Source organism: Melanerpes formicivorus, unplaced genomic scaffold (genome assembly GCF_026170545.1).
Source record: "Melanerpes formicivorus ecotype bairdi unplaced genomic scaffold, bMelFor1.0.p_v2 SCAF_20, whole genome shotgun sequence".
In the NCBI taxonomy this organism is placed as follows: domain Eukaryota; kingdom Metazoa; phylum Chordata; class Aves; order Piciformes; family Picidae; genus Melanerpes; species Melanerpes formicivorus.
Window position 1 is genome coordinate 4,796,670 of NW_027142372.1, and position 20,313 is coordinate 4,816,982.

The 20,313-nt window shown below is 42.5% G+C and overlaps 1 protein-coding gene across 5 annotated transcripts in view; it reads left to right on the forward strand.

The window, feature by feature from the left end:
* ZNF423 (zinc finger protein 423) overlaps positions 1-20,313 on the forward strand; it is a 293,950-nt gene that overhangs the window by 176,663 nt on the left and 96,974 nt on the right. For all 5 annotated transcript variants that reach the window (XM_068150566.1, XM_068150565.1, XM_068150562.1 and 2 more), the window contains one exon: positions 16,848-20,071. In XM_068150566.1, coding sequence (XP_068006667.1) covers positions 16,848-20,071 — 3,224 coding nt within the window. The remainder of the gene's footprint in view (positions 1-16,847; positions 20,072-20,313) is intronic.

Sequence of the window (20,313 nt, forward strand, 5' to 3'; positions counted from 1 at the left end):
TTATTCCCAAGATAGTCTCTTGTAAGTTTATCTAGGTTTATAAGCACATAGAAAAAGGGATTTTTGTTTCCTTACTGTTTTCAAATCTCTGCTTAATTGTTCATAGAAGAATTCAAAAGTAAAGTACCCAGGAAGAAAATTATGCTGTTAGGTTGCTTTTGGATACACTATGCTGCAAATGTAATCTGTAACAGCAAATGGTGTGGAAAGATAAAGGAGTTGTGTCACTGCATGCAATGTTTTTCCATTTTCTGTAGAAAAGCTTGTTTAAACCATTTTATGCCCTCCTCTTTTCGATGTCTTTTCCCAGGGCAGTTGAACAGGTCTCCCCATTGACCTGGGGCTGGGTGCATGATGTGGGGAGACCTTTCACAGCAAAGGGTGCTGCTAGCAGGGAGGCTGGAGTGCAGCTTCCTCACAAGTGGCTCTTTTGTCTGAGACAGATTTTCTTTGAGGTTGCTTTTCCTTTCTGAAAACACTTTGTGCCATCTCTTAATTTGCCCACATCTGGACCTTTTAGGGTGCAGCAGTCCCTTAATATTCTCCATGGATGGGACAAGACTGAAAGACACAGTGCAAGTATCCTAAAATGAAAATGAAAAACCTAAGTGATACCTGGCTTAATAAAAGCAAGCTTTTTAGTGGTCTTTCACTTCTGGGAGCATGGTTTCCCTTCCCAGTCAGATGCATTTTGTGTCAGCTGTTTCTATATTAAAAAAGTCTCCTGGAATAACTGCTCTTGGCTTGTCAGCATCTGGCAGTTTTCTCCTCCTGAGGCAGGCAACACCAACGTCCCACATGAAGAACCGGACCCCTGCAGAGAGCGGGGTGCCTGGCCTGGGGTCACAGGTGGGGCAGCCCAAATGGATTGCCCTGCGGTTGCTTCTGAAGTGCCCAGGCTGTGTGCACACACACAGAAATTATACTTCTGTTCTTGTCAGTCCTTAAAACTCCCAAAGTGATTTGTTCTCGCAAGAGACTCAAGGAAGAGCGGGTGGAAAGGTAGAAAGAAAAAGGAGGAAAATAAAGAAGGGCTGGTGAGGGGAGTGGGTGAACCAAAAATGAGTAAAACAGACCTGCTGAATCCAACAGCCAAGTATTACATTATAAGATCCCAGTCTGGATATAAACAAAATGTTTCCTTAGAGCAGAACCCCATCCAAAAGTTAGAAAAATTGTTTTCCAGAGCTGAAACAGACGTATTCTGTCCTGCCTAAGGAGAAGGAGAAGGCAGTTCACCCTTTCACCCCTCTCCTTGCAGCCCCAGCCTTCTCCTTCACTTCCACACCTCTCAACATAACCACAGACATGTCAGCTCTGAATACTTGGTGTGGCAGTTTTGAGAGGCTGCTTATACAGAATTAACCAGGTTGGAAAAGACCTTTGAGATCATTGAGTCCAACCTATCACCCAACATCACCTTATCAACTAAACCATGGCACTAAGTGCCTGATCCAGTCTCTTCTTAAACACTTCCAGTAATGGTGACTCCGCCACCTCCCTGGGCAGCCCATTCCAATGGCAAATCACTCCTGTGAAGAGCTTTCTCCTAAACCTCCCCTGGTGCAGGTTGAGACTGTGTGCTCTTCTTCTGTCACAGGTTGTCTGGGAGGAGACTAACCCCCACCACTCTCTGGGCTTGGCCCTCCAGCCAGTTCCTAACCCAGCACAGAGTGCTCTGGTCCAAGCCACGAGCTGACAGCTTGGCCAGGAGTTTGCTGTGGGGGACGGTGTCAAAGGCCTTGCTGAAGTCCAGGTAGACCACATCCACAGGCCTCCCCACATGCACCAGATGGGTCACCTGATCAAAGAAGGAGATCAAGTTGGTGAGGCAGGACCTGCCCTTCCTAAATCCATGCTGGCTGGGCCTGATCCCTTGGCCATCCTGTAAGTGCTGTGTGATTGTACTCAAGGTGACCTGTTCCATGATCTTGCCTGGCACTGAGGTCAGGCTGACAGGCCTATAATTCCCTGGTTCCTCCTTCTGTCCCTTCTTGTGGATGGGCATCATGTTGGCCAGTTTCTAGTTATCTGGGACCTCTCCAGTGAGCCAGGACTGCTGAAAAATGATGGAAAGCAGCTTGGCAATTTCATCTGCCAGCTCTCTCAGCACCCTAGGATGGATCCCATCCAGTCCCATTTGGCTGAGCAGGTCTGTAACTGCTTCTTCCTGGATCATAGGGGAACTATACTGCTCCCTAACTCCATCTGCCAGCTCAGGAGGCCAGTTGTCTGGAAGACAACCTATCTTGCTATTAAAAATTGAGGCAAAGAAGGTGTTAAGTACCTCTGCCTTTTCCTCATCTTTTGTTACAATATTCCCCTCCATTTCCACTAAGGAATGGAGGTTGTCCTTGTCCCTCCTCTTGCCATTAATACATTTATAAAAGCATTTTTTATTGTCCTTCACAGCAGAGGCCAGGCTCTAAATGGGCTTTTGCCTCTCTAAATTTTTTTCCTACATGACCTAGCAACATCCTTAAACATTTCATGGGTAACCTCTCGTTCCTTCCAAAGACAACACACCCTCTTTTTGCCCCTTAATTCATTCAAAAGTTCATTGCCCACCCAGGCTGGCCATCTGCACCGACGGCTCATCTTCCAGCACATTGGCACAGCCTGTTCATGCGCCTTCAAGATTTCTTTCTTGAAGTGGGCCCAGCCCTCCTGGACCCCTTTGTTTTTAAGCGCTGTTTCCCAAGGTACCTTCTGAGTTAGTTCCTTAAGTAACATGGAGTCCGTCCTTCGGAAGTCCAGAGTGGAGGTTTTGTTGCTGCCCCTCTTAGTTTGTGACACGTGTTTCTTTGGTTTCAGCCATTGAAACTCTGTCTGGAAAAATTGACTGCATATTGGGAACTCAATTATCTCATGGTCACTGGATCCCAGACAGCCTCCAGCCACCACATTTCCCACCAGCCTTTCTCCATTGGTAGGCTCAGCTTCACACATGAGGACAAGCACCATTTTCTGCCACCCACCTTGTCTCTGCTGGATGTCCTGGCTCAGCTGCCCCCAGGCAGTGATTTCCATCATCTTCTCATAGAACTGTGTTGACTTTCCACGCCAGCCACCTCTGCTAGTACATTGCTTGACATTGCTAAATTGGGTGGGTTTTGCAGGCTGGCAGGACAGCTCACATGGCACTGTGTGACAGTGACCACTCTGCAGTATCTTTTGCTGATATGCCTTCAAAGGAGCCAGGGACAGAGTAGAGCAGGTTTCAGGTCGTTCAGGTTCTTGGGTTTTGAGGAGTCTGCATCACTTCAAATATTCAGCTAAACGAAAAGCATTTACTAACAAAACAAAGAAAAAATGCCAAAAGAGCAAAAATGTTGTCACCAAGGTTAATAAAAGTAAGGAAATTAATACTTATAGTTGACCTCTAATACCTAGGCACAGTGGGGTGTAGCAAGGAAGTAGTTAGAAAAGCACCACGGTGAGTCTTAGTAGTGAATTACCTTATTTTTATTAACTTTCTGACAACCTCAGTGAATTTCCTTTCTTTTTATGAAGTGATTAAAAAAGCTAATAGGATCATGTAATTAAAATACATAATTACACAATCTCAGAGTTTTTAATAATTACTGTACATGGTAAATATTGTTACCTGATAACACTTCGCACAAAAATTCTGTCAGGAATTTGTGTAGGATGGTTAGGAGCTGTCTGCTTTGTGGTGTTTGAAATGGAAGCTAGTCTGATGATATTAGATAAATAGTAAAGTGGTTTAAAATGGAAACTCTAAAGTAATGCCTCAGTTCTCTCTTTTCAATGCTTTTGTGAGTATCAGGCATCTGGTATGTGTTGACATGGTGTGTTTCTGTGCATTTATAGTGGCTCTTTGTGCTCGCACCTCTTTGTATTTTGGTAGGCACCACCCACTGGAAAATGGGTGTTTTGATACACAGCAATAGAGTAAGAAAACAGTCAGATCAGATCTGATCCAGTATCTTAATTCCAGCCAAAGAACTGAATTAAGAGCAGTTACTCTTTAGCCTGTGAGCGACAATAACTTCAGGGTTGATACGATGTTACAACCTTCCTGATGTCAGGTAGCAAGGAGGGAATCCAGGACCTCAACCTCTAAAATAAATAGTTTGAAATTGTGCAGTTACTACTCTAAGCCAGTCTACTATTTACTAGTTAGAAGATTAATTTTATACTCAGATGTTCCATGAGGTAGAGTTGCCATTTTGCAATAGAAGACGTTGAACTCCTATTTTAAATACGGGTAGATAAATATGGGTAGATGGGAAGCCGAGGTTCCACTGCCATTATCACTCATGCTTCCATGTGCTAAACTAAGTATGAGATGGATCACAAGTAATTCTTGCTAAAGGTGTGAGGGAATTTTCCTTCCCTCATTCAGTTGCTGAATTTTCATTCAAACCATTAATTAGTCTATTTTTGTTTGCTTTTGGAAGGGTAAGATGGGCTAAAGATCCTGTTTCAGACAGCAGCCCAGGTTATTGGTGGCCTGAAAATTGTTTTATTCTGAAAATGTTTGCCGTGTTGGCCAGAATTGAAATAAATAGCAGGAAAGTCTCAACAAAAGAAACAAAAAAATGAATGTGTGAGTTATATCTGGGGTACCTTGTTTTGTCAGTCTCCTATGGGAGACACCAGAGATGCCCAGGTTGTGGTTCTGTCTGGACAGGGAGCTTTGGCTGTAGGTCTGGGAAAGGGGCATGACAAAACCCAATGGACTCTGGGAAGGGGGCAAGGTATTTTGTATATTTAGAGTCATTTAGTACAACAGGATTTTTTTTCAATGAAGCTGTTTTTAGCTTTACAACTATCTGTATTGTTTATGAAAAAAATAATGTTTCATTTTCAACCCAAATTTAAATTGCCAGTGGAGATGGGATGCAGTATCTTCTAGGTATCTGCCAGTTGTGTTTCAGTAGTAGGTTTTTTGGTAACTTCTCTGTGCCAGGCTGTACATGGGGTTTCTGGGCCTGTGAGACAATGCATGATACCAGAGGTCTAGGTGCACAGGTACAAACCTTTTTCATATCTGGAGAAAAATGACAACAACAACAAAATTTGCCAGGGTGGGGGTGGCATGTGCATGTTTGCACACATTAATTGACTGGAGATGATCTTTTGAACATGTCTGGTTCTGGATGTATGTGTGTGTCTGATTTCCTGCTCTGGCAGGGAGGTTGGACTGGATGATCTTACAATGTACCTTCCAACCCCTAACATTCTGTGATTTTTTTTCCCCCTGATCTTGATGCCTGAATTCCCTGAGAGTTATTTGGTTGATTGGGTTTTTGTTTGGTGTTTTGTTTGTTTGTTCTTGTTCTTTTGTGTTTTGCTCTTTTTTTGACTATTTTTTCCTGTGAAGGAAATATGCCTTCACCCCAAACATCCACCTTCAGCTTCCACCCACTTTTTAATTTAGTAGACTTCTTTATAGAAAGCCAAATGTTTTGTGTACCTGTAGTATCAAGATGCATTTTTGTAGAGTGAATTCAGTCTCTCCCCACTGCCTGCCTGAGTTGTTCAGTCTATTAACATTCCTGGATACTTTTTTGTAAGTATATCCAGTCCTCATTATGTGGGTAGAGTTAGAAGGAAAGCTATTGACTATAGCTTTTCCCTTTATTTAATTCTCTGATTCCAGTGCCAATGTCTGTGTGAGACTGCTCTCAAATGGACGGAGTGCTGTTTGAGAGAGGTGGTAGGGAAAGAGATATTTGTTTGCTATTGCCAAGATGTTTGCTGTCCCTCCTTCTCTTCAGGGATAAATTGAGATGATTCAATGTACATTCCAACCATAATTTAAATCCCATTTAAACAAATAATTGTGCCCTGCACCTTTCCTCATTATAAATTCACTCTCTCATACATCTGTGGCCAAGGCACAGAGACAGTTGCTAACTAGAATAAATTGTACAATTCACATTTGAGGGAGGGAAAAAAACCAACCACATGTGTGGTCAGAAGGAAACCTGCATTGCTGGTTAAACTAGAGCTATCTGAATACAGACACTCAGCATCTAAGACTGTATGAAACAATTCAGGAGGAAGATACCATTGGCATTAAGGAACTTCTAAGGGTCACGTCGTCCTGTTCCAGTATGTGGGCAGAGTATGGTACCTGCAGCTGAGGCTGGAAGCGCAGCCGCAGCTGGAGGCGGGGGTTGTGCAGGGCTCTGTGTGTCTCTTGGCAGGAGCACAGCGGGGCCGGAGGGGCTGTCGTCTCCTAGTTGAATTTGCTCTGGCTCCCCAGCTGTGCTCCCCCTGCCTGCCTGCCTGCACTGATGAGCATCCTCCCTACGGGAGGCTTTCTCCGGAGTGTGGTCGGTGCTGACTGACATCCTGAGAAGCCCCTAAAGAATTTAGAGAGGCTCAGAAAGTCTCTCTGCAGGCTCACGATGTAGGAGATGGGGCACAGCGTGAGCTGATCTCACCTCATCGCCTGGTGCCTGCAGGAGGGGGCTGCTGTGGGGTGGGCACTGCTGAGTTCATCCCATGCAGCCTGCATAGGCACTCAGTGAGGTCAGGCACATGATCCCTACTTGGGCTGCCCCAACATAGGCATAAGCCCTGGGAGGACAGAACATAGCTGCCACCACAGCTCTTCTTTTGAAAATCAGAGTGCAGTCACACAATTTGTCATTGGGCCCTTCAGTCAAAAGGGCAAAGATGAGTTGGAAGAAGAGAGCATCTTTTGATGGATGGTTTTGTTGTGTGTTGGTGTGCAAGTCCTCAGATCACAGGTGCCAGGTCACTGCTGGTTAAACTTGAAAGGTCTGTCATGCGGCATGTTTGTTGCAGGGGAGCACTGATGTACTGAGAAAGATTCTTAATGGGTGGCAAACACTTCTTTTTTGCTTGCTTGTTTCAAAAGTAATTTCTTATTTGAAATGATGGATGCTGTTACTGAACGAGAAGTAGCATTACTGTACAGCATGGAATGCACATCTCTTCTAGGCAAGCCACACTGTTTGACTTTCATCTTGTACAGCACAAAATCTATAGTAATTTTGTTTTTAAAACTTGGTTATTTCTGTCAGGTAAGTGGAGACCTTCCCTTCCACCTCTGCTGAATGCATTTCCCCTCGGACGAGTCACAAACATGATGCAGATTCACAACCAAAGTTTAAATGATATTTGGGAATGTGTTTCATATTCAGCAGTGTGCTTTTATGTTTGCAAGTGTTCTTTTAGACATTTAAAATTAAATATATTTTTGAAGTTGTCCACTAAGAAACACAGAGTCTTAGCTAACTGTACTTAGCCATAATGCAGACTGTTGCCAAGGAACAGGAGATCTGCTTAGCTAGAGCAAACTGTCTCCAGGCCTGAGTCAGGTGGAGCCGGCAGTTTTGGGGATACCCTTTGGGGTCACTGGGGAGCATGAGCCCCTCAAAAATGGGTGGGTGAAGTCCTCAAGGAACTACTCTCACCAGACTTGCAGAAGCTGGGATGTTCACAGTGCAGCTTAATTTCCATTCACTGTTTTTGTATGAAGTCTTGACTGAATTCATGAAAGGGACAGGGAATACAAGCACCTTTCTGAAGAGGCCTCTCTGTAGAACTGGCTATATTTCATATTTATGCCATTTGAGTTTTCAGAAGTGCTGAGCAGCTGCTGTTCCTGTTGATTTCAATAGGATTGATGTGAATACGCAACACATTTGGAAATCAGACCGATAATGCATGTGTGTAGCTGTAAAACAAGTTACTTGATACTGTCTGTCACATGTAATTTATTGATCTTTCTTCCCTGATTCTTTGAAGACAGTATAAAACCTCAATACCGTGGGTTTTTACTGTTTGTTTATTGCTGGGTAATTTCAGGCAACATGTGTTTTTCAGCATTAGATCTATTCATCATGAACATCAACCTACTAAGTTTGTACATGCATCACACTTTTCCCACCTAGATCAAAATGAGAGTCTGGAACAGTTTATTCTTTCTAACTTAACAAGCTGGTTTTATTTTCCCCTGCAACTTACTCTAACAATCTGACTAGCTTTAAATTCCTCAGGGTGGAAAGCTTGGCAGTAAAGTCCTGTGCAGGGCTGAGGTTTGTAACATGAGGTTTTTCTCAGGTTTGGATCATGGCAAATGACATCTCTTCTGCTGTGTGCTGATGGAAAATACTCATTTAGGAAAAAAAGTCTGTTCTTGGGAAAGTATTTTTCATACATTAAAGACAACGACTGCATATCCATTTTCCTAGAGTGCAGATCACTGCATAGCACCAGTTGAAAATTTTGTACTAGAAAACCACCATAGCAATCCAGTCACTTCTGGTGACTCCAGGCAGAAGACACAGAGCATTTGTGGTGTCTAGTCCTGTTTCTCCTATCTTAGAGGTTCTTTGGGCATGGCCAAAAAAGGTGAAGTAGAGCTCTGTAGAAGTGCTAATACCAGCACAGAAACAGATATACATTTGTCTTAGCAGTAACAGGAGCTTATTGGAAAGGTCTTGGCAAAAATCTCTTTGTCCTAGTTCACCACTGCCCCAGTTTTAAAGGCACTCGCTTCTCCAGACTGCTGCCCACACCATCAAAATGAGCTCTGACTTGATTCTGTGCAAGCTGAATATCCTGTGGGAAAGTGCTGTCCATCCTTGTCAGTGCTGCCTTCCAGGGCTCCCTGCTCACTGTGCAGGATATGACCCTTAAATGAATTTTATGAATGAGCTAAATGGATTGTAATTGATGACTTAATCTTCACTTGGAAGTACAATTCAGAAACATGAAAACGAGCACAGTAAAGCATTAAATTAAATCACGCTGATTAGGTCAGATCACGGAGAAAAGTCTCTCTCTATTTTCAGTTTCTGTATTCACTGAGTTTTTTCAAACAGCAGCTAGTCTGTATGTCTCATGCTCAGTTATGTGTGTGAAGTGAGGGAAGGAGCTTGAGCTGAGTCTATCTGTCTGAGGGCACTCAGAAAAATAGCCTGGGAACAGGTACCTGTTGTATTTGAGAGCTGCCTGATCAATTGGGAGGGAGGCAATAATAAATTTAGGAACTCATCTCATGCATTTCATCCCACCAGAAGGGCTCTTCTGCTGGCCACATCTCCATGAGTGGTTCAGAGTCTTAGTGCTTGAGTTTGTGCTGTATGGAAGCACACTCTATACTAACAATAACACAACAGGAGAAAGGGAAAAACATCTTTCTGTGTAGATGAGAAAAGGACTTTCCTCAAATGTATTGCAGAGACCTTTATGGAGGCTGATTGTCTTCCACTGCTCTGAGCTGGACCTTTGGCTCTGCACAAGTGGTAGTTCAGGGGCTAGGGGTGGTCCAAGCCCTGATGCGGAGAAGCAGGCACTGCTAATCTCCCATGGGGTCTGCTCAAAACATTGCAACCACCCTGCTTGTATCCTTAGGTGTAAATAAAAAATGAAGCAGGCAAAGCTCTTAGCTGCTGTGGGCTGTCTCTTTGTTTTGTATAATCAAGCACTGAAATAATGATAAATGTTGACATCAAGTAGCAAGAAGTGCAGAATATAATTGTGTGAGTGTAAGGACAGATGAAGTTTGTGCTCTGGCTAACATGATGTGGAGAAATAGTGCTAACAATTAACATAAGTATTACCATTTATTATAACTAAGTTTATAACTAATTATTATAAGTAATAATTATTCTACTAGGACTTTTTTCCTAAGGGCTTTGTGATTCCTTATGTCTGAAAGTTGTGCTCGTATAGCTATCGTAGTATTCTTTCGGTGTGACTGCTGCATCCGTGATGTGTATGTGACCTCGTGTATACAGCTGTGCTCTTTTACATCTGTCTTACAGCATGCCTCTTGCTAAATGCTGTGTAGGTAGCCAAGCAGGCACAGGACCCTCTAGGTAGCAGGGTAAGCACAAGCAGCAAGCTGTTAAGATCTTTCTGCTAAGTCACTGATGATTTTGCTGGTATTGTCTTCTAATCTTGCTTTAAAAAGACCAAATGAGCATTTGAACATATCTGAAGAGCAAATTGCTTAGCAAAATATATGTATAATCCTAACATTTTGGTGGAAATAGGGTGAGTTATTATTGATTCACAGAGCACGACAAAACATCACTGCATGAATTAGCAAACAGCTGTTTCTAATTTGAGTTTAGAACTGTACACAGAGGAACTTGTTTTAGTGTTCACTCCTTTCATTTATAATGAATTTTAATTACCGCTACAGGTGAGAAAAATGTAGAAACAAGCTTGTATCTTGTGGAAGAAACAAAGGAGAGACAGATGCTAACAGATTTACAGTCTGTGATAAAAGGAATGTTTTGGTACACTTTACATGTAATTAGAGTGCAGCTGTTTTCAGTCCCAAGTCCATGATGCACAGCAGAATATAGTATCTGCTGCTTTTCCAAAGGGAGTAAAGAAAAACAGTGATTCAACTCTGAAAGCATTTAGTTTATTCCTAGATCTGACATAAAGCTTTCTCCTCCACCCCTTATTATGCCATTTATTGAAGTATGAAATAACTTATTTAATGATATGTTGGGTTTTTTTTTTGTTGTTACCAGCAAATCACAGTCTGTTTGACAAAAGACAAAATAATATTAAAAAGAACTTTCTGATTTTATCATCTGTATAGCATTCTGTGTCATCCTATTGGGTAATGACCATCGGGTCATTACTGTGTCTTGATAACTGATAATGGGAGGCAAGGGCTCAGGCGTGCATCACTGCCTTAACAAGTTTCTCTACATCCACTAAGCTTCACTAGACATTTTTGTGCGTACTTTCAACTTGCAGCATAAAAAAAAGACCAATTAGATTTATCTTTGATCACTATAGAAAGGTTTAAACAAAGGCAGTGAGGTTTAAACCATCTCTGTGTAACAGTTTATCTGCGGCAGACATCCCAGCAAGTTTACCATTTGAAATTCTGCACTACATCTTGTGCTGATTTTGTATTCTAAACACCAAGTTGCTCTCTGCATGAGAAGAAAAATTAGATTATATATACTTTCCATTGATGCCTGTCTGTCTTTTAAAAAAAATTTCACTTAAAACTGAGTTGCAGCACAAATCTGAGAAGTTGGAAAAAGAGTCAATAACTGTGAGTAATTTACTCCAACAGAAATGCTTACCACATAAGCATATAATTAGGTATGACTGCATTTTTCTCAAGTCACAGATAATAATGAAAACACTGCCAGTGGTGCCACCTACATTAGCACCTCTTAGGTTTTTATTTCACTGTTAGGTTTGCTTTGAACATTTTTATGTATACTTTATATATATATATATATATATATATATATTAATGGTATAATGCCTTAAAAAACCAACCACACACAAAGACTGTTTTGTGCAGAAACTAGTGTTATTGAGGTCTGAAGCTGCGTGTAGGGTTCTTCAGAGCAGCCTCAACATCCTGGTCCCTCTTTAGTGCCTTGGCTAAGGGGGGGGTTGACCAGTTCTGGGGGATGGTGGTGTGATATTTTTGCAGGGATGGTTAAGTTGTAGAACTCTTTTCACCATTTGTTTAGTGAAATATGTTTAAATGCATATTAATGTTGGGTTTCAGTCACACTACCATTCAGAGATAGGTGCAGTGTCAGAATAAAAAAGTTTTGATTGCCACAGGAGTGGTGCTTTGCAGTCCGCTATCGGCTTCTGTGACACAGCCAACAAAATTGTTGAAGCTAATACATGCATGCAACAAGAAGTCTGGATTATTAATGATATTTTTTTTATTGTTTACTCTGTTATAACTGCGGGAAACGTGCAGGAAAATGGGGCTAAACACCCAAACAAACAATTTAAATAAGAAGCTGTCACAGTGCACTGAAAATATTGAAACTTAAAACATTTGATTTGCATTATTTCACACCAGCACTGCAGTGTAAATGAGCAGCATATGCTTCGTGAGATTCTTACTGTAATCTCTTGCAATGATCCATCCCTATCTTTAATACATAGTGCAGCAATGCAAAATTTGTTGTAACCAGTACTGAAGATTTCTTAGTCTTCAATCTCTGTGTTGTATTCTCATAGTTAAGCATCTGTGATAATAATAATTATTGAAATTGATAGCATTTGTCAGGCTTTCCATTTGAGCACGTCTTGGGATTTCACAGCTATACAGAAGTAAGCCCTGCAATTTGCCCTTGAGGAGCAGATGGCTTTTTTTTTCTGTTATGGATATGAGGAACTGAAACACAGTTCAGAAGCAAGTCTTAAGATGCCAATCTTGTTTTTAAAAGTAACTTACCTTTTTGGGTGCTAGAATTCCATCAGTTCTCATTGGCCTAAAGCTTAAATCAAACAGCTATCCTTTCTTCAACAATTGATTTGTGGTGGTTTGTTTTATTTTGTTTTGTAATTAAACCATTTTTGTGCACTATCTGTGCTACAGGAACAAACCCCATAGAATAAAAACACCTTCCAAATCCAACCTCCTTGGTTTATGGTCCTGTATGGAAATGCTTTCTGGGCTTAGGAGGGGAGTCTCAAATGTGCCTCTCTGGCCAAACCCTGTGTATTTTGCTGATGACTGAGTGGATTGTGAGACCTCCTCTGAGCCCCATGGTGCTCAGTCTGTGCTGCTGGAATAAACTGGGCTCTCAGACTACAGGTGTGTGGGGAAATGTATGGAGACACTGTGCAGGAGCCATTTGAACCTTCCACATGTAAGGGAGAGAGAGTAGGGAGGTTTTTCGCTGGAGAAAAACGTGATGATTCTCAGTATTGGTCAAAAAGAGATTTTAGGGAAGGACAAACTTAATGTTTGGGCCAGCAAATGGGGTCTCTGTGCATACGTTTTGTACTTAAGAGAAAGAGCAGCTGGTTGGGGGTTGGCCTGGGTTTCTGCAGCCCCTGCCCCTGAATGCTGATCCCCGGCCAGGGGCCACGTGGGTGTACCGGCAGCTGAGCCTCTGCTTCTGCAGCCACCTCAAATGTGTCTTGGCTCAAAGTCTGGGAGGAACATAATGTTTCCAACTACCTTTGAGCAGGGAGATCAGGGACAGTGTTCGCAGTGACTGAAATTTTGTCTGATCAATTTAATTTCTATTACCAAGGTAACTTTGGATAATAGATATATCAAAGTCATCTGTGTGTGCTGAGATGACAGTACTGCTTACTCCTGGCAATCTGTGATGTGTTGTATGTCTTCTTTCAAAGAGAGATCACACTTTTTAAGACTTCATGTTATTGTTTTAGCTTCACAAGTGTATTTCTGAACTTGGCTCGTGTTATCTTGGAGATAAACAGAGAATGAAATATGATTTATACTGCACTTTGGCCAAATTGCTCTTATTAGAAGGAGCAATACATTTATTGAATGCATTAAGGCTGGAATTAGCTTCTCAGTGATGATGATAAATGCTTGCAGTCCTGTAAACGTGCTGAACATTAAGTTGCTAAATTACTGTACCACTTTGAGATTGATTATCAAGTTTGGCCCTTTAAGCATCATGACCTACACATATATCCTGAGGACTATGGACATTCTGAATCTTCCTAAATGCTCTTTTTTTCCCCTAATTAAACTTTTTATTGCATTTTCTTACCCTTTTAATACTTGTTTTGATTCTCTTATGCACAAGTGACAAAAGCCTTGCACCAGCCATGTGATTCTCTATTTTAGAACAGTCCCACTTTGCAGGATTAGCCATTTTTAATGACTTTAATCTCCTTTTTGAAAGTGATTTTTCTCATTCTGCTACATTCCTTTGATTGCATTAATGTAGAATTATTATTCTAACCATCATTACCAGACATGTCACACCACATCTAAAATATATCTTCCCATTAAAGTATTACGCTGGTAAAATACCTTAGACTTTCCTTCTCAGTTCATTATAGATCTTTTCTTCATTTTAATATGGCATGTTAAAATTAAAAGGGCTATTTTTCATTCCATAAAGAGATTAATGATAATGAGGTTTTCCCTAATTTCTTCCGTTTAGGCCTTTAGTAATTTAGTATGTTGTTTGTATGGAAGTAAAGGTTGTATGGAAGTAAAAGTTGTATGGAAGTAAAGGTTGTATGGAAGTAAAGGTTGTTTCTGGGGCTGAAAGTTCCCCAATTCTTTTTAAACAGTGCAATAAAAAGAATCCAGAAGCTAAACATGGATATTAGTAACAAGTCTAAATCAAGGTAACAAAAGGAGACAATCTTTGCTTTCAACTGTGTAAATGCTTCCATTTTTATTACAAATCCAGCTTTGCAATCTGAGAAATGTTGGTGGTTTGTTGTTGGTTTTTTTTAAATCGATGTTATTTTAGCACAGCAAAGTCTTTGTGTATCACAAAGTAATAACAGCTCTCTTTGATTTCGTTTTCTGAATGGCCCAATATGCTGGAGGAGCAGCAGCTGGAGGGGAACTGGCCCTGTTTGAATGTCAAGAGTGCATTTTGAGGTAGATGGGTTCATTTCAGAGGAAAAAAAAGACCTTCTAAAACATTTGTTAAATTTGCATGACAGGCCAGTGCAATGGTTGGCATAAGTAGATGTGGAGGTAATGAAGTTAAAGTTCAGTTGGCAGAGGCCACGTTACCACTGGATTTGTCCCTTTGCATCTACAGTTTCAAAGCTGCACAATGAAGTTTTATTCACTGGAGCTGTTTTAAGTGCTTGAAGTTCACCCTGGTGCAGTCCTTCCTGTGTGTGCTGCTGCCCAGCACACAGCACCAGTGATCTGGCTGCAAAAGGGAAGGTATTTAAAATGCATATATTTTATAGCAGTTTCTGCAAAGTGGATATTTTAAATGATTTTTTAAGTTCAGCCAGTAAGCCCGAGCAGTAAATAAAGCAACGGTGGTGTGCTTTTTTCGGCTGTTGTTGTTTTTCATCTTTCCCCTGCCCAGCAGACTGCAGTAGCGGTAGCAAACGCAACATGTGCTGTCCTAGTTCAGGCCCAGCATCCCCCACTTGCTCCCCTTTGTCTCCTTTCCCCTGGAGGAGCCCAGCTGGCGAGAGGAGGGAATTAGCCAGCCCTGAGCTACCGGCACCTCCCCGGGGCCCCTAATCCAGGCACTGGCAGCCGGCTGCCTCCTTCCCTCCGCCGGCCCGTGGCCGCAGGTCCGTGGGGACGGAGCCCCGGCAGAGCTGGGGGGGACGGTGCGGGCGGGGGGATGGGGGCTCACCGGGGACTGAGAGAAACTACGCGGCAGCGGGGCGGGCGGCGGAGGTGGCTTAAATTGGGAACATGAGGCTTTGTTGCAGCCGCAGGGAGAGACCATTCATGGTCGGGGAAACAAAACCTGAAGGAAAGTTTATGTAAAAACCAGGGGTTCATCGCCTGTGTTTTAGGTGCAGACTCGGCCAGGCTCGGAGGAACTAGTTGAGTACAGAGACCTTGAGCATCTTAGAAGCGTGGGTGCTTGTTGATGGGCTGGTGTGCATTTCAGGGGCGGGAGGAAGCATGTTCTTGGTGTCGAGCATCACTTTGGAGCAGGAGGTTCAGTTAAAGGGGAAAGCAGAGCTCCCTGGGGAGTGCAGGGTGAGACGAGTGGGTGCCTGACCTATGCATCTTTGAACACCAGCAGCCCTGTCGTGCAGGAAAAGTTGTTTGGTGTGTGATTATTTGCTTTAGTTTTTCCAAGGTAGCTCCACTGCCTGTTTTCCTGGGATGAAGAAGTTCTTTGCCAAAGCAAATGGTGCCACAGGAGCTAGCCTCTTACGGTGGTGATATCCTCATTAGCCGAGTCTTTCTTTGAGAGCATCTCCGCCGTACATGTGCTCTTTGCTTGGCGACTCTGTAGTTGGCAGGCACGGGGAGTGCGCCTGTGGCAGCCTACACGCACAGTTGGGGATTTTTTTATTGGTTTGTTTTAGTAAGAGCTGAAGTAGGAACATTAAATGTTTTATAAGGACAATGTATCTGGAGAACTGGTTCCTTTTTTTGAATCTCCAAATGTATTTGTGGTCAGCACCTCCCCACATTTACATGAATTTTCTTTTTGCTTTGCTCCGCGGTTCAGTTTTATATTGGACTGGTCTCATTTCTGCCTCTCTCAACATCTCCGCATTTATTGGAATATTTGAACTTACTCTCTTCTGTTTCTTGTTAACAATTCTGTTTATGAAAGCTGCCAACATTTTATGTATTTTTCCTAAAATGACTGCTTTGCTGCTGGAGTTGGTGCTGTGTTTCTTTATGGTAATATCAAATTATGAAATATTTTCCAAAGCCTCATATTGAGTGAAGGAAATACTTATTAAAACAGAGGTTAGGCCATTGTTGATTTATTCTGAAGTGGATTCTTTTGTGATGTCTTCAGATCTTCAATTGTGATTTTCTGGTCTTTTAAAATTTGTTCAGTTCTGTACCAAGCAGGCAGCATTACCTTCCATATGAATGAATGTGGTAATGGTGCAGATCTCTTCTCTGATTTTCTTGAGCCGTCTCAAATCTGATGCTTTTATTTCACTTAGATGTTTGACTCAGCTTTTGAGCAGCCTTTCATTCTGTTACAGTTTTGAGACAGAACGGAATGATTTTGTTTAATGGAGACATTACTTAAAACGATCTTGAAGTAGCATTTAAAAAGACCCACAAAATCACAGGTGATCACTTAACGCTGTAGCTTTGCAAAATGTTTGTATTGCTTCGTTGCACATTGTGTTTTGCTTTCTTTATTCATTGTTTATTGCTTTACAGTGCAGTGAGCAGGTGTTAAACCTGCTAAAGAAAAACGCTTTTTATTAATACTATATGTTAGCATATTTTTCAATCATGTATACAAATATATTTTTGTTTCTCAAACCTCCTTTGAAATTCAGGAGATTTTTTTTTAGTTGATTTTTTTTTTCAATGCTGTAGTAGCAGAAGCCCATAGTGTTGTTGAGAGCTTTGTCCTTATTTCACAGATGCACTGGGAATTGTTTTTAATCTCCTTTCTGCTTTCCCATTACAGATGGTGATGACGACCCACAACTCTCCTGGGTGGCTTCATCTCCCTCCAGCAAAGATGTTGCATCACCCACTCAGATGATAGGAGATGGGTGTGATCTCGGCATCGGGGAGGAGGAAGGGGGGACTGGCCTGCCGTATCCCTGTCAGTTTTGTGATAAGTCTTTCATTCGCCTGAGCTACCTTAAAAGGCACGAGCAGATCCACAGTGACAAACTACCTTTCAAATGCACCTACTGTAGCCGGCTTTTTAAGCACAAGAGAAGTAGGGATCGCCACATAAAGCTTCACACGGGGGATAAAAAGTACCATTGCCACGAATGTGAAGCTGCATTCTCTCGCAGCGACCACCTCAAAATTCACCTGAAAACCCACAGCTCCAGCAAACCATTCAAGTGTACTGTGTGTAAACGTGGGTTTTCATCTACCAGCTCATTGCAGAGTCACATGCAAGCTCATAAAAAGAACAAGGAACATATGGCAAAGTCTGAGAAAGAGGTGAAGAAGGATGATTTTATGTGTGATTACTGTGAAGAGACATTCAGTCAGACTGAAGATTTGGAGAAGCACGTAATGACACGCCACCCACAGCTTTCCGAGAAGGCAGATTTGCAGTGTATTCATTGCCCTGAAGTATTTGCAGACGAAAACTCGCTGCTCTCACACATTCATCAAGCCCATGCCAACAAAAAACACAAGTGCCCTATGTGCCCGGAGCAATTTTCTTCAGTGGAGGAAGTCTATTGCCACTTGGATAGCCACAGACAACCTGACTCCAGCAATCACAGCATCAGCCCTGACCCAGTCTTGGGAAGTGTGGCATCCATGAGCAGCGCAACGCCTGACTCCAGCGCATCAGTGGAAAGAGGTTCCACCCCAGATTCCACTTTAAAGCCTTTGAGAGGACAAAAGAAAGTCAGGTCTGTGGATAGAGAGGAAAGCCAGAACTGGTCTAAAGTTACTTATAGCTGCCCGTACTGCTCAAAGCGTGACTTCAACAGCCTTGCTGTTCTGGAGATCCACCTGAAGACCATTCATGCAGACAAACCTCAGCAAAGCCACACGTGCCAGATCTGCCTTGATTCCATGCCTACACTGTACAACTTGAATGAACATGTGAGAAAGGTGCACAAAAACCATGCCTATCCCATGATGCAGTTTAGCAACATTTCTGCCTTTCACTGTAACTACTGTCCAGAGATGTTTGCAGATATCAATAGCTTACAAGAACACATCCGTATTACTCACTGTGGCCCAAATGCTACCCCTCAAGATGGCAACAATGCTTTCTTCTGTAACCAGTGCTCCATGGGCTTTCTGACTGAAGCAACCTTGACTGAGCATATTCAGCAGACTCACTGCAATGTAGGAAACTCAAAATTGGATTCCCCTGTCATTCAGCCAACACAGTCTTTTATGGAAGTTTATTCATGCCCTTATTGCACAAACTCCCCCATTTTTGGCTCCATCCTGAAGCTTACAAAGCATATTAAAGAAAACCACAAGAACATTCCTCTGGCACACAATAAGAAGTCAAAAGCAGAGCAGAGTCCAGTTTCTTCTGATGTTGAAGTCTCTTCCCCTAAAAGGCAACGGCTTTCTGCTAGTGTAAACTCAGTGTCTAATGGTGAATACCCATGTAATCAGTGTGATCTAAAGTTCTCAAATTTTGAAAGTTTTCAAACCCATTTAAAGTTGCATCTGGAGTTGCTGTTGAGGAAACAGTCTTGCCCTCAGTGTAAAGAAGACTTTGATTCCCAGGAGTCTCTTCTGCAACATCTCACCGTACATTACATGACAACTTCAACTCATTATGTGTGTGAGAGCTGCGACAAACAGTTTTCTTCAGTGGATGATTTGCAGAAGCATTTGTTGGACATGCATACTTTTGTGTTGTATCACTGCACCCTTTGCCAAGAAGTTTTTGATTCCAAGGTATCTATCCAAGTGCATCTGGCAGTCAAGCATAGCAATGAAAAGAAGATGTATCGTTGCACAGCCTGTAACTGGGATTTTAGGAAGGAGGTGGATCTCCAGATACATGTGAAGCACAGTCACTTGGGGAATCCATCAAAATCTCACAAATGCATCTTCTGCGGTGAGACCTTCAGCACAGAGGTGGAACTGCAGTGCCACATCACAACCCACAGCAAAAAGTACAACTGCAAGTTTTGCAGCAAAGCTTTTCATGCCATCATCTTGCTTGAAAAGCACTTGCGGGAAAAACATTGTGTTTTTGATGCTAATGCTGAGAATGGTACAGCTAATGGCATGACCCCAACAAACAAGAAGGCAGAAGGGGCAGATATCCAGAACATATTAATGAAGAATCCAGACACTTCCAACAGTCATGAAGCCAGTGAGGATGATGTAGATGCTTCTGAACCCATGTATGGCTGTGACATTTGTGGGGCTGCCTATACTATGGAGGTCCTCTTACAGAACCATCGTTTGAGAGATCATAACATCAGGCCTGGGGAGGATGACTGTTCTAGGAAGAAAGCAGAATTCATCAAAGGTAGCCACAAGTGTAATATCTGCTCACGGACCTTTTTCTCAGAAAATGGTCTGAGAGAGCACATGCAGACCCATCGGGGCCCAGCTAAGCACTACATGTGCCCCATCTGCGGGGAACGCTTCCCATCACTCCTGACCCTGACAGAGCACAAAGTCACTCACAGTAAGAGTTTGGATACAGGGACGTGTCGGATCTGCAAAATGCCACTGCAGAGTGAGGAGGAATTTATTGAGCACTGCCAGATGCATCCAGATCTCAGAAACTCCCTCACTGGCTTTCGCTGTGTTGTCTGCATGCAGACGGTCACCTCTACCCTTGAGCTGAAAATTCATGGGACCTTCCATATGCAGAAATTGGCAGGAAACTCTGCAACCTCGTCGCCCAACGGCCAGGCCTTGCAAAAACTCTACAAGTGTGCGTTGTGCTTGAAAGAGTTCCGGAATAAGCAGGACTTGGTAAAGTTGGATGTGAATGGCCTTCCCTATGGCCTGTGTGCTGGATGCATGACCAGGAGCACCAATGGACAGCCTTCAGGCTTGACTCCACAGGAGGTGAATGAGAGACCATGTGGCAGCCTGAGGTGTCCAGAGTGTAGTGTGAAATTTGAAAGTGCTGAAGACTTAGAGAGCCACATTCAGGTTGACCACCGAGACCTGACACCTGAGACTAGTGGCCAAAGGAAAGGTACCCAGACGTCCCCTGTTCCCAGAGTAAGTACAGTTGAATTTAAAAATGAGGGCTAAAAGGTAGAATGTGAATGTGACAACTGATTTGATTTTTTTTTTAACTATCACTTTATAAAATTATTTATGCTACCAAAAAAGCAACAAAACAGGAAAAAAAGTAGAGTATCACACATAGAAAAATTAGATGTTGCTCAGCCTTGCAGGCTCCTCAGTTCCCAGTTGGCAGTGCATCAGTTTTTTTACAATACCCTAGATGTGCCAACAGA